This window comes from Phaethon aethereus (genome assembly GCF_964289735.1).
Source record: "Phaethon aethereus genome assembly, chromosome: 7".
NCBI lineage: Eukaryota > Metazoa > Chordata > Aves > Phaethontiformes > Phaethontidae > Phaethon > Phaethon aethereus.
In genome coordinates, this window is record NC_138583.1 from 5,167,920 (window position 1) to 5,183,289 (window position 15,370).

The 15,370-nt window shown below is 57.9% G+C and overlaps 2 protein-coding genes across 4 annotated transcripts in view; one reads left to right on the top strand and one right to left on the bottom strand.

Moving 5' to 3' along the window:
• Positions 1–15,370, top strand: part of CDH23 (cadherin related 23) — a 200,029-nt gene that overhangs the window by 168,821 nt on the left and 15,838 nt on the right. For all 3 annotated transcript variants that reach the window (XM_082002394.1, XM_082002392.1, XM_082002393.1), the window contains 3 exons: positions 12,564–12,785; positions 12,868–12,987; positions 14,897–15,077. In XM_082002394.1, the coding sequence (XP_081858520.1) occupies positions 12,564–12,785; positions 12,868–12,987; positions 14,897–15,077 (523 nt within the window). The remainder of the gene's footprint in view (positions 1–12,563; positions 12,786–12,867; positions 12,988–14,896; positions 15,078–15,370) is intronic.
• On the bottom strand, positions 1,038–10,909 carry VSIR (V-set immunoregulatory receptor; the record flags this gene model as incomplete). The annotated part of the gene is given in 8 exon segments (XM_082001910.1): positions 1,038–1,075; positions 1,344–1,531; positions 1,952–1,979; positions 3,150–3,257; positions 4,579–4,626; positions 5,404–5,859; positions 10,755–10,828; positions 10,830–10,909. Coding segments are annotated over 8 exon segments (1,020 nt in total).

Consider the following 15,370-nt stretch of genomic DNA (forward strand, 5'->3'; position numbering starts at 1 on the left):
TTTTCTCCTCGCCAGGGTCTGAGTCACGCTGGAGCCTGACCCACGGCTTCTTTTGGATAAGCCATGCCGGGGTGCTGCGTTTGAGTGGAGGATGCTGTGAGGACACCCCGTGTCCCCCGGGGCATTGCAGGGTCCTCCGCCATGGCTGAAGGCAGTGGCCCCAAGGACGGCTGCTCTGGCCGTGCTGGCCCCAGGAGGATGGGGGAAAGTCCCCTGGAGCGTTTCCCACTGCCCGCTGTGTGCTCCAGTGCCTCCACCTCTCCTCCAACACCCTCCAGCTGAACTTTCTAATTTACAGGCATTTAAAAAAAACCCAAAAAACCAACAAACAAACAAAAACCATAAACATCCTTTTTTTTTTCTTTTAATCGGCACTGGTAATGAAACAAACAGAAAGATAAATTCCCCTGATCCCAAGGATAAAATTGCAGCAGAAATAAGGCTCCTCCCGACGTGCGTCCAGCTGAAAACGTGGCAGCCTCGCAAGTCCATGGCCGTCTCAAAAGGCTGGTGGGGAAGGAGGGCTCCGTCACCAGCAGGGAGCCTCTCCCCTTCCTGTTTTGCAAAGAAAAAGGTGGTACAAGGTTGGCCGGTGACCCTGTTTTGTCTCACGGTGGATAAAGTACTTTACCATCCGCTCCTGGCAAGGATGTTCAGTCAAAGATGCAGAAACAGGCTGATGTTGCAAGGGCTTAAACCCCTGGCAATAAATTAAATCCTTGGGGAGGTTTGCATGTGCGGGCTCCTTCCTTCCCCGCATCCCCAATTTTCAGCTAGTCCGTGAAATGTCAGCGGTACAGAGCCGTGCTCTTCTCCATAGAAACAGGTAGTTAAAAACCAAAGTCCAGGCAAGAGAGGTTCACGGCCAGCCCCAGGGCAGAGCCAGGACAGCAGGCGAGGGCAGGGCTCCTCACGTTGTAAGCTTCGCTGCCCGTGGCCACGCCGCCCTCCCGGGGGTCTCGGCTGGGCGAGCATGGCGCGGCGGCTGCCTGGCCTCCCCCGGCTGCGGCTGGGGGATGTGGTTTCCTCTGTGGTCTTTAGGCTTTCAAGGAATTTGGTGAGTCGGGAACAGGATCTGGAAAAAGTCAGGCCAGGGGTATTAGTCCGGCTTGCAGCTGCGGGGCTATGCTTCGGGAAGCGGCCAAACTCTGTTTTTGCACGGAAAACAGAGGCTTTGGGTCCTTCCCGTCTTCAAAGCCTGGGGACTTGCTGTCCCACATAACGCAAAGTTTGCAGCTGATATTTAACCCCCTCTTTCCCGCGCCCCCCCCTCCAGCTGCCCCTTTCCTTCCCACCTCTCCCGCAGTGGTCCCCGTGGGGGCTGAGCATCGCCGGTCACTCACCCAGGGTGGGGAAGAAGCAGTCCCCGGGGCCGGGGGGGGACAGGGGGGTGCCGGGCTCGGAGAGCAGATGCCGGCCAGACTCGGAGGGCTGCCGGCTGGCCATGTAGGAGAGCTGGGGTCGGGGCTGCGGCTCCGCGCTCGCCGAGGGGACCGCTTCAAAAACAGGGTTTTCGATGCCATGGGCGCTGCTGCAGGAGAGGAGAGGATGTGAGGGGTGACGATTTGCGTTTTTATTTCAGGAGCCTTTTTTAATCCCCAGGGGTTTTGGCTGGGCGCCGGGAACAGCCAAGCAGGGCAGGGAGCAGGTTCAGGCAGCGGCACCTCGGCTGAGAGCAAGCGGGGAGCCCGGCGCAGGGGGAAAGCTTAGCCGAAAGGCACCGTGGTTTCGAGCTCTCTTGGAGCGTGGGGAGACACATGCCCTTGGCACAGGCAGAAAGACAGACCCTGGGCACGGGTGCCGCCAGCATTCCCTTCGCTCTGACCGGCTGAGGATACACACCGGCTTCAAGGGGAGGGGAGGAGAGGACAAGACCCTTGCGGGTCCGGGATGCAGGCAGAGAGGATGCGAGGAGGCTGAGGGGAGCTGGAAGCACGTGGGGTTTCCTTACCTCTCCATCCTGACGAGCTCATGGGCACCTGCCAAAGACAAAACGGTTGGCGTGAGTGCGGGCAGCAGGAAGCCCGGTGCCAAACCCAGACCCACTGGCAGCACTGTTTTCTGGCTCATCCACATCCAGTTCCTCCTCTTCCTCTGCATTCCTCCCTCCTTTTCCCTCTTCTTTAGCATCAGCCTCTTCTTTGCTCCCAAACCTCCTTCTCCGCATCCCTGCTGTCTCCCACCTTGTTTACTCCCCAGCCCAGCTTCCTCCCGCATTGAAACCCCAGGCTCCCCCGAAGAGGGAAGGAGACGCTCCCGCCGGCTCAGGGTGAGGCGAGGCGCAGCTGCGGCGCCTGGGCTGCAGCCCGGCCCCGCTCCTGCCCAGGTGTGCCCACCACCCGCATGTGACCCCTTCCCGGGGCGCTGCAAAACGCCGCCCCGGCATTGGGCTGCCCGTGTTTGTCTGGGCAGCACCCTGTTAGTTATTTGTTCATCCCTTCCGCCGTAGCAGATCCCACAGCCCGTGTCACCCGGGTGTGCTGGCTGGCCGCATGGCGAAGCATCCCGAGCCGAGACGCACGAGTTTTCGCAGATTTTTTGACCCAGACTGTGCCGATGGAAAGCGCCCGGTGGAAATAACCTGTAGCTAACCTGGTCCAAGACACCCCAGAAGCAAATCCCCCTGGGTTTTGCCTTCCCTCTTGGCTTAAGTAGCACCCAGGTGATGTGTTGCAGCGCGGGGAGGGGAGCTGCACCCCAGCCCTGGCAAAATGGATGCATGCAGCCCGTCTTTTGGGCTGGGGATGGATGTCGAAAGCACAGTTCCGGTTCCCGTGGCTGGCATCGTGCCCGCCGCTGCTGCAAAAACCACTTCTCCAAAGGGTTTGCTCAGAGCCGCACAGCCGCCCACCGAGCTCCGGGAGAGAAACCGCAGGGCCCCCGGCTTGCCCAAGGCCCGATGCAATGGCTCTTTCGGGCTAAGGCGGTGCCCCTTTCTGCTTAGTTACTGAAATCCCTGGGAGCCGAGCACAGGCAGGCGCTGGCAGTTGGCTGCACCTCAGCACTGCCTGGTTTTCTAGGGCTGGGGCAGCGGGGGAGATGAGATGTCCCCGGCGGGACACGTCCCATCCCATAAAGGCCATGCCGACGCAGCCTGGGCGATGAGATGGGTGTCCCCGCCAGCCAGCCGGCGAGGGGAGGGTACGTACGTCTGTTGCTGACGGCTTGTCTCTGCTTGTAAATCAGGAGCAAGATGAGGGGCAGGCAGAGGATGCCCACGATGCAGGCACCAGTTGCCAGCGCAGCGGCCGTGATATCTGCAACAGAAGGCGGCAGAGCTGGAGCAGGGGAGGGTTCGCCTGAGTTTCCTTGGTTTCCTCAAGCCGTAGCAGAAGCACGGGGCAACACTGGCGTTGCCCCATGCCCGATGCAACACGGCTCCTGCACCCACGGGAGGTCCGCTCCTAGCGGGATTCACGCTGGGATGCACTACCGGTTGCAGAGATAAGCTCTGAGGCATCGGTTTTAGGACCTTGACCGAAGTCCTTCATTGCTGGAGGACACCTCAAGGTCTTTCTTTGGTCTTCTAGATATGAGGAGAGAAGCAGGGGCCCTGATAAAACTCTCTGAAGTCAGCAGAAAGGCTCTCGGTGATTTCAAGGAGTGCCGAGCGCAACCCATGGCCGGCTCATGGAAATTGGGCTGCCTCAAAGTACTCGGGCATCAAAGGGCTCACTACCCAAGGCTGCTGCTAATGAACGTGTCCCTGGAGAGCTCTACTGCGGAGGCTCCCCAGAAAGGCTGGTATGTCTGTGGCCAGAAAGGTCCATGTGGGACGGCTTGCAGCAGGGTCAAGGGCTGCCTAAATTAAGGGCTGGTTCGGCGCAAGCCGTTCTCCGCAGCACACCCACCTGGGGAAGCAGCTTCTTGCTCCGGGTGTGTTTGCAGGGAGGGATTTTTTTTCCCCTTTTTTACCCAGCATTTGGGACTGAGTGAGACAGCAAGCACTACTCAGGAGGAGGACGGTGCAGCTTCTCGTGGCTGGGCTGGCCCCAACCATGCTGCAAAGCCAATTTTAGCAAAATCTGCCCATTCAGCAGCCAGCTAATGGGGTAGACAGAGGGACCCACCTGCATAGCAAAGTGTGGGCACGTCCAGCGTCTAGACACAGCCTCATGTTGTCTGAGCGCTCAAGCAAGATTTGGGTTTCCCCTGCTAGAGCATCTCTGCTCGGGGCGAGGTGGCAAGGGCTCGGGATGACGGCGGGGTGTTGCAAGAGGTTCCTGTGGCTCTTTACCTTTTTGTTCCTTCCCATCTGCTCATGGCAGCAGTCGCTAAATCCCCAGTCGTGGTTTGGGGAGGGCTGTATAACCACGGGGTGAATGATCTCCGTGGGCTTCAGGACAGTCACGTCCAGGTGACGTGGACACGTGGGCCAAAGGAGGCTCTCCTCAGCCTGAGGACATGCCTGTCAGATCCACCCCATGGGGATAGCCTCAGAAACCACCCTCCCAACACCCAGCCGTGGCGTTGCATCTGGACACCGCTGTGTTTATAGCAAGCGGCCATCCCTAGGGAAATACAGGGGCCAGGGTGGAGAGCAGTGCATCGGAGAGAGGGAGGTTTTCTTCCCTTTACCTTTGCTGTTGGCAGTGTGAAACGTGCAGTTTTGAAGCCCTCCTCTGCCTGCGGAGGAGAAGAGAAAAGCGTGTTAGATCTCAGGGGATTCGCTCAGGTACCACAGAGCTCCCGCACCCACTAGTCGTGCTTGCCTTTGCTCACCGGTATTGAGAAAATCAGACCAGAGCTTCCCAAAAGCAAGAGTTTAATCCTGGGAAGCTTACACCGAGATTCCTGCTGCAAGACCCCTTTTCCCTCACTGCGGCAGGGCACGTCCCTGTCCTTGCAGGCTCTTTTTTTTCTTTTTTTTTTTTTTTTGGTCTGAAAGAAAAAGTATCTACCCTAATGCAGCAAATCAAGGGCAGGGGATGCCTCCCCCTCCAGCTCACACCTCCCTGGGCAGCTCTCCCTGCTGGGGAGGTTATCTACACGCCCTGCAGCCCAAGCGCTGCCTGCAGCCCTCGCTCAGGCTTGGACCGCCAGCCAGCTCCTTGTTATGTTGAGGTTTGTTTTCCTTTCTTCCAGAAAGAGGTTGAGGAAGATCAGTGAAACTATGTAGCATGGATTTTACTGCGTTCCAGGCCCTTGATTTATTTTTTCTCTTTTTTTTTTTTTTTTTTTTTTTTAATGTTCCAGTGCTCTCTGGCCCCAGTTCAAACCTTCAACATCTGCTGCTCTTTGACTCTCGCAGCATTGGCGTGGGCTTTCAGCATCGGCACGCCCTGCCTCTCCAGCCCCGATGCTGCACCCCGGCATCCCCCACCAGCCCTTATCTGCCGCCTTGCCCCAACACGCCCCGGCATGGATGGGGGGCCAGGCAGGTGCTCCCCTTGCCCCCCTCACCTTGCTGGATCTGCAGCTCCACGAAGCCGTGAGCGACCTGCAGGGTGTGGGGCTTGCCGTGCTCCCTCCTGGCCTCCACGGCATAGCAGCAGTAATTCCCGCTGTCCTGCAGCGTCAGGTTCATCACCATGACGTGAAAGGCACCGTGGTGGTCGGGGACAAACTCCACCCCGTGATGGCTAGCTTGCCCCCCGAGGGGGGATTTTTGGGTGCCATTGCCCGGCGGTTCATGGTGCCTGCCCAGGTCGTGGTGCAGCTCCTTCTCGGTAACGTTGCGGATGTGTTTCTTCTCGGAGCAGCTCTGGTCGCCGTTGCTGCTGAAGTACCAGGTTTTGTAGAGCAGGTCGTGGCGGTCGGCGAGGGGACCGCTGATCCGGCAGGTCAGGGTGACGTTCTGGCCCTCGGGGCAGACGCAGAGCGAGTAGGGGGTGGTGATCAGGAAAGCTGCCGGCCCTCCTGCCGGGAAGAAGGCACGGCGGCTGGGTCAGAGCCTGCAGCCCTGGGCTTACCCTGCGTTCACGGCAAAATGGGGATCCCTCCCCAAACGAGCACCGCAAACCCCGCCACCGGTGTCGGGCAGAGGGATGGCTCGGGGTTGCAGAGAGCGAGCGGAGAGCATCAACACCAGCCTGCAGGCAGAGGGAACAAAGCCTTCACCCATGCCCTCAGGGCAAGAGAAACTCATGAGCTCCCCGGATCCCGAGAGAAGGGAGATGGGAAGCACAGGGTGAGCCCATCGCTCGCTCCGTCGCAACGTCCCAGCAGGGCTGGAAGCATGGCGTCACCCTAGAAATAAGCCCTGGAGGAGAGGCATTCTTTAAATATAGCTGAGCGCCAGCTTTTAATAGCAGCAGGGCGGCAGAGGTTTGGCTGGGGCTGGCGGAGCTGGCAGAGCGGGGCAGCGTGGGGCAGGGAGGTGGGGGTCTGCCCCAGACGCCTGCTTTTGGGGCACCAAGACCTCTGCAGAGCGAGGCAGCGGGGTATGGCTTGCGAATGAGGAAATGCATGTGCTGCTGAGCCGACTGCAAGCAAAATGGAGAAAAAAAAAAAAATAAAAGTAGCTAGGAGGAGGCTGTGCCCCCCGAGATAAGGCGGGGAGCGAGGCCCACCCTGCTTGTTTTTCAGCCCCTGGGGAGGAGAAGGGGGAACTGGCCGACACCGACTGCGAGAAGCTGCTTGAAAATGAAAACAATTTTCAGAAAGAAATCCCTGACCGCTGCCGGCTGCAAAACGCGTAGTGGGAGGCCTGGCAGAGGCACAGGATCGTGTTGGCGGGGACGGAGGCAAGCAGAGGAGCGTACCACGGCGTTACTGGTCCCATCCCAGCACGCTGTCGGAGGGTGCTGGTGGGTGAGGGGAGCTGTGCATGAGGGGAGAGCAAAGAGCGAAGACGGGTGAGTCTTCAGTGCTCTGGCCCCGCTGCCGCTTTGTGTTTGCAGAAGTGCAAACATCACCTTCAAAAGCTGAATTATAGGGAGATTCTAGGCTCATCTTCTTTACATTCTTGAGAAAAAGAAGTTCCTGGGGCTGGTTTGCAACAGGGAAGACACTATGAAAACAAGATGTTCTTTTATTTTGGTAACATCCTGTTGTGCCATTAGCTCCGCCACGGTTTCGCTTTGAGGTTTTTCATTTGCTATATCGAGCGGGCGTCAGTCACAGGCGGGGTGTGCTGCGCCTGCCCGCAAGCCATCCAGCCGGGCGAGGGGCTCCCCACCGCCGCGCGGCCCGGAGAGCATCCTCCTCCGGGCAGGGTCACCGCGGCACCGCCCCGGCACGGGGCTCCGCTTGAGAGAGTGAAAGCGAAAATGTCCTCCGTGCCTTCCACCCCTCCTGGTTATTTATGGCTTTTAGGATGACGGTGATCTCTAAGCCCCGTAAGAAGAGCCATGAAGCCCCCCGAGTCGCAGCAGCCTGCCTCCAGCAGTGCTTTGCAGGGAGAGGGGGGGTTCAGGGAGGGAATCTGCCCCACCGGACCCCCCCGGTCTGCAGCACACGGTGCCGAGGAGTCCCGCGGAGCCGGGGATGGCGTGACCTTTGCCGAACCGCTCTGGCTAATCGCTCCGGCTTCCTGCAGGCGCCTCAGCCTGCTCCCCACGGAGCAGCGCATCCCTGGGGCCGCTCTGGGGCGGAGGTTTGCGTGGCCTGAGCTCAGCAAACGGCTGCCCCGTTTCAGCTTGTTTTGAAGCGCCGGCCGTTGCCTGTCCTCGGATGCTGCTGGGGCCGGGCTGCTTGGCCGGGCTGGCTGGGTTTTGGCACGCAGCAGAATGGGTCCCCCACCTCCTTGCCAGCGCTCCGAGCACAAAAGGCACCTCAGATGTGTTTCTCGATACCTGCCGCAACGGGAAGTGCCCCATTCACATCGGGGGTCCCCCGGGAGCCAGGGGAAGGAAAGCCGGGGCTCTATTGGAGGAAGCCGCACTTCCAACACCTTGCAAAAGTATCTGCGGGGGTCTTTGTTTTCCACATACACCCCTCAAATAAAACGGGGCCGTCCCGCTCATCCCTGCACAGTTTGCAAAGCTCTGCCGTACTAAACCATCCAGCTTCCACCTCCGGGGCTTGATGGGAACCGTCTGGACGGAAAGTCAACACAGCCCACGCTTTCGGCAGCGGCGCCCAGCCGCGGGGAGGGGCGGAGGTTACCACGTGTGCGAAGCCTTCGGCGTTACCAACTTCCCTTCTTTCTCCCGAGTAGGGGAAGGCTTCCAAAAGCCATCGAGCGGAGGAGAAACCAGCTGGGGAGGAGAGCTGGCAAGGCGCGGCGTGCCCCATAGCAGCACTGGGGAGGTGGTTGTTGCCTCCCCAAGATGTAACGAGGCTTTAAAGCCGTGCTAGATGCCAGGTGGTGCCCGGAGGAAACATCTTCTGTTGGCGTCTTTACGCTAAAGCTCCTGAATCTTAATCTTCCCTGGGTGCTGTGGGCTTCTTCAGTGCCCAGACCCCAGGCTTGGCTCCATCCCATCTCGGTCGGACCATTCCCTTTGAAATCAGCACAGCTGGCAAATGCTGAAATAAAGCCAGATGTCCGGCTCCACACAGCTCCAGCCAAGAGAGCCAGGGGAGCGCTGGACCTGTCAGGGTCCAAGCTGAGACCTGTCATCTTGTCACCATCTGGTAAAGACCAAGCAGGTGCCAGAAGTGCCTCTCTTCCTCCTTGGAACCTCAGCTCCTCCCCGACGATCCGTGGCATTGCGACGGTGCGGCACAGAGCCCGATGCAGCACTGGTGCATCCCCCGTGCCGGCACCGCTGCGCAGCTTGAGACCTGAGAGCTGTCCTTTCAGAGAAAACGAAATGTGAAAAAGAAAAGTGCTAAAGTCGAGGAGCCTGTGTCGCTTTGCCAACAAACAGCTTAAATAAAATGGGATTTCATGTGGAATTCTGGGTCGGTGAGCAAAAGCCTCTCCCGGTGCTTCTCCTAACTTCGGTACCGCACTATGGTAAGCAGGTGTTTGATTCACACTCCTGTGACTTACAGAAGCGATTTCTACGTCATGTCAGCTCTTCCTGCTCCAGGGTGGGAGGGCTGCAGCCTTCGGAGCTTACCTGCCGCAGAGGAGGGGCTGCCGGAGAGAGAGCAGCTGCTCAGTGCTGGAGCAAGGAGCCTGGCTTTGATTCCTCTTCTGGGAGCTTTTGTAACAGCCTCACATGAAAGTGCCGCAAGCCCAGTCATCGCTGTGCTGTCATTATGCTTCAGAGTTATCAGCCGGGTGAGGTGTGCAGGGGCATCCACACCTCAGCACAAGTACTTACAGCAGGAAAGAAAAAGGAAAGAAAAAACTTACTGAAGATGCCAGATGCCCGCGTTAATGGCCCTCACCTCCCGCACCGCAAGGAGCCGAACGGCTTTTCGGCGGCGGGGCCGCTCCCTGGGTACCCGTCATCCAGGCCATGGGGAGAGCAGCCTGGAGCAGCTGCACCTGCCGGAGGGTCCTGCCTTGCTCTTCTTTCAGCAGAGATCTGGCTCAGGGACAGGGTCACAACGCCAGGTTTCTCTTGGGAAACGATTTTGGAAAGCCCAGCTCAGGCGCCCTCCCTTGGGCGGAGAGGAGCCACTTCCCCATCCACCTTAGCTGCCAGCGTCCCCAAACCATGTAGGAGCCGGCTGCCTCCAAGGGCTCTACTTCTCTGTCGAGCCTGGCTAAAATTAGCCAGGGCTTCAGAAAATTTTGGCAGGCGCACAGTTGCATGAAGCTCAGTTCCCCTGGCACCAGGCTCATGTTGAACATCGGTGTCCAAGCTTGCTGCGTTGCAGAGTCCCAGCGCCCCAGACGTGTAAATGAAATAATCCAAAGCCCCACGGAGGTGCTGGGAATCACTCCTTGATGTCGAGAGGCTCAGACGAGAAGCAAAGCACATTTCAATCCGCACCAGCCTTGCTGTCCCAGAGGAGAGAGGAGAAGGGACCCCTACCCCGTTGCAGCGGGGTATCATTTCTTCCTGGGGATGCGCCGGCAGAAATCCTGGAGGCGGTCACGTTGCCATCCTGGGACAGAGGGAGAAGCCAAACCCGACAGGATGCTCGTCCTCCGCAGGGCAGGGAGGGACCATGGTCCTTCCCAGCTTCGGTCTCTGACCCTTCGTCCACAGACAGGCTGCCGTTTTAATTGTCCCCGTTTGCCCGCCTGGCCCCGGATCCCCGGTACGGAAGCGCTGGTGCGGAGTCAGGCGTGAAGCGGCCCCGGCTCCCCGAGCACCCCCCCGCCGCGCTGGCGAGCGGCCGCAGACCTTCCAGACCTGCGACGCGCTCGCTCGGTGGCCGCACACGGTGGTCCTGGCCCAGCCGGCTGCCCACCCGGAGAAGCTGCCCGGCGTCTCCCAGCAATTACGGCGGAGCGGAGCATCTTTAGAGAGGGCATCCCGGCCCTGCTCGCACAAACCGCCCCTCTGTGCTCCCCGGGGGCTGAGGAAAGGCTCCTTTCACCGCGGCATGGGGCGGCTGTGTGGCCGGGGGCCTCCGGCTGCGCCGGGGCAAAGCGCCGTGCAGGAATGGGGTGGCTTTTCCAGCTCGGCATCCCCAGCGGGGCGCTGGCAGGGACAGGGGCTGGCTGCTTTCCTTCCAGCATGTTAGATCAAAGCAAAGGAAGAAGGAAAAAACCCAGTCCGAGAGTTTTAAAATAACAGCTTCCCCGTGGCCCCTTCCCTTTGACACAACCGGCATCACACGAAACGCTGGCTGGATCCCCCCCCCCGACTCCGAAATCGCAAGGTGAGAAAGTAAATACCCCCCCCCCGGCAAAATGCCCCAAATTCCTTGTGCCAAAGCACAGTCCCGGCCGGGTGAACGCGCTGCCCCAGCGAGGAGAGTTTCTCTGGCCAGGGAGGGGAGGAAAGCAAGCCGGAGCTTACCGCGGGCAGCGAGCAGGCAGAGCGCGGCCAGCAGCAGCGAAGGCCGGGGGAACGTCGCCTCCATCGCGGCCGGGGAGCTCGCCTCTCCGGAGCCACCCGTACGCTCTGAGCAGCCCCGCAGCCGCAGCCGGACTTGCACACACAGGAAATTTCATTAAGATGTTGCGTGCAGCAATGGAGGGAACTGCGAGCACCCCCAGGAGGTGAGATGCGGCAGGGAGCCGCGGGCGGCCGGGGCGAGCGGCGGCACCCCGACCGGGCACCCTGCGGATGGGTGATGCTTCGTTCCCCACCCGTTTGGGCAGCAGCGGGTGCATCTGCTGGGTTTTTTCCCTTGCAGCGTAGCTCAGAGCAAGCTGGTTCCCCTGCGTGCCGTTTCGGGGTGCACGGGAGGTAGCTGAGGAGGATGCTCGTCGTGCCGGGGGACATGCTGGTGCTGCTCCCCGTCCCTTCCCCAGCGGGACCCCGTCCCTGGGGGCCAGTCTCCAGCTTCATCAAAGTGCACTTTGCTTGTAGTTATTGTTTTTCCCATGTTTGTGAGAATTAAGTGGGCAGAAACCCTCCTGGGATGAACGGGGGGGCAGGTACAGGAAAGGGTGACTCAGAGCGGTGCCCGCTGGGGGAAGGGAACGGAGCTTTCCCCCCAAAAAAGGGGAGCAAAGCCCATTTACACAGGGGGAGGCCCTTACTCTGCCCTTGAAGAGCAAAGAAGCGCACCGTGGGCTCACTGACATAACTCCTGGAGCTTCGCTTCGAATTCAGAAGGTATCAACGAAATCTCCCTCGGCAGCTGAGGGCCACCTCGTTTCAAAACAGTGTTCCCTGGAGCCTGGAGACACGTGGAGCTTTGCAAAGCACGGGAAACTTCGCTGCTAACCCGCTCGGCATTTGGAGCTTGCAGTGAAATAGAAAAGTAGCCCATTGCCGTGTGGCTTTGCGGTTTCTACAGCAAACATGTCTTTGGAGCTCTTGGCAAGAAATGTAGCCCTTGTCTGGCAGGAGGAAATTTGTCACTGGGGGAAAATGCAGGCACAAAGTCCAGAGACTCCAAGAAAATGGCTTATCCATCCCAAGACGCTACCTCTGAGCTGAGCGCTTAGGTAGGGTGGCACGCTCTTGTCACCTCCCCGTCCCCAAGTGTGCCCTCGGGGTGACACACCCAGAAGACAGCCGTCAGTAAGGACATCCAGGTGCCTGTGCAGGACCAGATAGAACTGGAAGAGGGTCAGAACTGGCTGAGCCTGACCAGCAGTGAAATTGGGGTTAGCAGGTAGATGATGAGACCTGGAAGAGGAGGGGTCGGTTATCTGAGATGCTCAATTTTGTTCTTACCCTGAGCCATGGCAGCGTCATCTCCAGGTACTTTCCACCCTATCACATTGCCACCCTCATTAATAACAACCAAGTGGTCCCCAGTGTCCAGGTGAGGACTCACACGGGCCTCCTCCAAAGGCAGCGAGGCATGACGGGGTTCAAGCTCTGGCTTTTCATCTGCCATGGGCTGCTCCCTGGTGTTACCAGTGATGGTAAACACTGTGTGAAAAGGAGAGGGGTCCCACAGAGACATGCTTTGCTTGGGAGCAAGACTGTGATTTAATCTCTGTACGTTTATCTCTGTACCCAACCGTTACTTGGAGATGAGTCTGCAGCCACGGCTCATTTCATTTTGAGCCCTGCATCCTGTTTCTGTCTCTTGGCAGGGTTCAGCGCACGTTGGTCATTGACCTCGACAGGTCCAGCCTTCCCCGGCCAGTTCCAAGGGTTGCGGAGCTGATCCATTGCTTAATGCGATGTCCCCATGTCCCACAGGCCACCACCACGGTGTATGTCACCGTCCTGGATGAGAACGACAACGCTCCAGCTTTCCGGCAGCAGCTGTACGAGGTGACCCTTGATGAAGGTCCCGCCACGCTCAACGCCACCCTCGTCACCGTGCAGGCCATGGACCAGGATGAGGGACCCAACGGCACAGTTGCGTACACCATCACCGAAGGAAACATCTTGGGTACCTTCCACATCGACAGCACCACGGTCAGTAAGGATGCCAGCCCCATCCCAGCCATGTCCCCATCCTGCTCCCTTCACTCCCAGCTGCTTTCCCCTCGCCTTGCAGGGCCAGATCCGCACGGTGAAGGAGCTGGACTACGAGATCAGTCACGGGCGCTACACCTTGATCATCACCGCCACTGACCAGTGCCCCATCGTCTCGCGCCGGCTGACATCAACCACCACGGTAGGGAGCTGCTGGCGGGGTTGTGACACCACGGCCTCTTCGGGGTTGAGGAGTTCCCCCTTGCACGAGCAGTTTCACATCTCCTTCCAAGTGGTCACCAGTCGCTTTTCCCAGCAGCAGCCGGTTTGCCCAGTTGCTGTCACCCCAATCCTTCATGGAGGTTGCAAAAGAGGGAGGTGGGCAAAGGACGGGGCAAGGGATGCTCATGGGTTAATTAGCCCAATTATTTGGCTCTGCAAAGACCAGATTATTTATCTGCTTTTTAAATTCCTTTTTCATTCCTTGCATGAAGGTTATTTAAAGCATCAAGTCATTTTTGTTGCTTCACTCTATAAATCTTCCATTTTTCCCAGACTGCAGTGACCTGAACTTACTTAGTGCACTGCTCAAAGTGTGGGGAGGGCAGACTAGCAGCTCCAAAGTAAATGTTTTGCAGGAGCTGAATACACTGATTATTTTTGTGACCAAAACCAAAATTTGGCAGGTTGTATGGCAGACGTTGTCCTCCATGCCCAGAATGATTTTGGGGTGTGCAGGTGGAAGGCATCAGTTAGATCTTCTGCCTTGGCTCCCTATTGTGGACCATTATGCCTCGTCCAGATACCGAGCCAAGTGTTTTGTAGTCCCCCAGAATGAGCTAAGTTCTTGTGTGCAAAGAAAAAAAAAAGAGAAACTGAAGGGGAGGTACCAGTGAGAAATTTCCATGGACAAAATCTGTCCCCGAAAGCCTGGCAGCATTGTTTCCAATGCTTGGGCATTTGGAAAACCTTCAGATGTGTGTATCTATCTGATTGATACTGCTGGAGATGCCTCCCTGGCCCAGGAAAACTGCAGCAGAGGCCTCGAGACCTGGGGTTTAACTGCCGGCAGGGAAGGCGGCAGCTGCCGGCGGGCTGCAGGCGACGGCAGAGCTTTCCCTGCTCTCAGCCCAAGCAGAGACGTGCACTTGGAAACCCCTTCAGCAACAAGTACCGAAGCTAGAAGGGATAGGAAACGCCCTCCCTACACGGCCCAGGGAATTTGTGCCAGCACTGTATGAAAACATAGCTTTTAGGAGGAGGTTTAGTGATTATTCAAGATCCCAAGTGATAGGAAATCCATCACCCTGATAAGGCGTGCCAGTGTTTGTTTTCTCCACTGCTAGGAAATGGAGCAGAGACTCAGATATACTCTTCTGTAAAGATTAGATTTAGCCAGTACCAAATGCCCAGCTGATGGATTTTACTGTCCTTTAACCCCAGAGGTAGGAAAGCTCCTTATTTTCAGTATCTTTCTCATATTAATCTGTACCACTGAAGCTCAGCCTTTTATTAGCCACTGGAGACTCTCCTCCTCAGGCAGGGTTTCTCCACTGTGCAAGTTCCCTGAAGCTTAGCAAGGGGATAGCCCTCTTTGCAGTATAGTATACAGCTATATAAATGTCTTCTATGTAGTGTGACTCAGTTAAAAGGCAAGACTCAAGTTCATTTGATCCCCGGCTTCATCGGCAGCCCTGTGGAGAAGAAGTGAGCAAGTGTGCAGCTGGCTGCAGAGATCGGGTCTCTCCAAATTCATGGCTTTGGTGGTCAAATCCATGTCTGTGGTTTTTGTCTGTCCAGCTTGGGTTTCTGAGTGGAGAACGTTTGGATTTTGCCTTGACTTTTCCACCATGGTGTGTGGCCCAGAGGTTGAAAAGGGCCCCACCTGTGTGCAGCCGGAGTTTCATAGTGTCGCTGTAGGACGGGCACGATCGGGAATAACCGAGTTTGAGTCGCTGAACCATGAGCTGGATGTTTGGTGAATCCAGCAAAGCCAGATATACGGGAGCAATGTCACCCATCCGTGGCTTCCCATGCTCACGGCCAGCGGGCTAGTCTCCTTTTCCATCCCTTTCCTCTCACTGCCCTCCACCCTCTCGCCCTGACCGCAGGTGCTGGTGAACCTCAATGATATCAACGACAACCGTCCCACCTTCCCTCGGCCGTACGAAGGTCCCTTTGACGTCACGGAAGGGCAGCCTGGCCCACGTGTCTGGACCTTCCTGGCCCACGATGGCGACTCGGGACCCAGCGGGCAAGTGGAGTACAGCATCATGGCCGGCGACCCACTCGGTGAGCGGGGACGCCAGGGCATCACCTCTCCTTCTGGCTGCCCCATGGAGGAACCCGGCTTACGGGAGCGTGGGCAGCGGAATTTCAGAAAAGTCGTCCTCCCAGCCAGGCGCTTCTGCGAATTCAGCCTTTTGACACCAGGAAATCCTGTTTTCAGCAACAGGAAACTTAACCTGTTCGTGGCCAGGCAAGGTGGGGGCCGGAGCTTGTGCAAGGGAGGGGAGAAATATGCTAAACAATACACACACACAAAAAAAAGGAAAAACAAAAAAACGGCAGAAAGAGAAACTGAG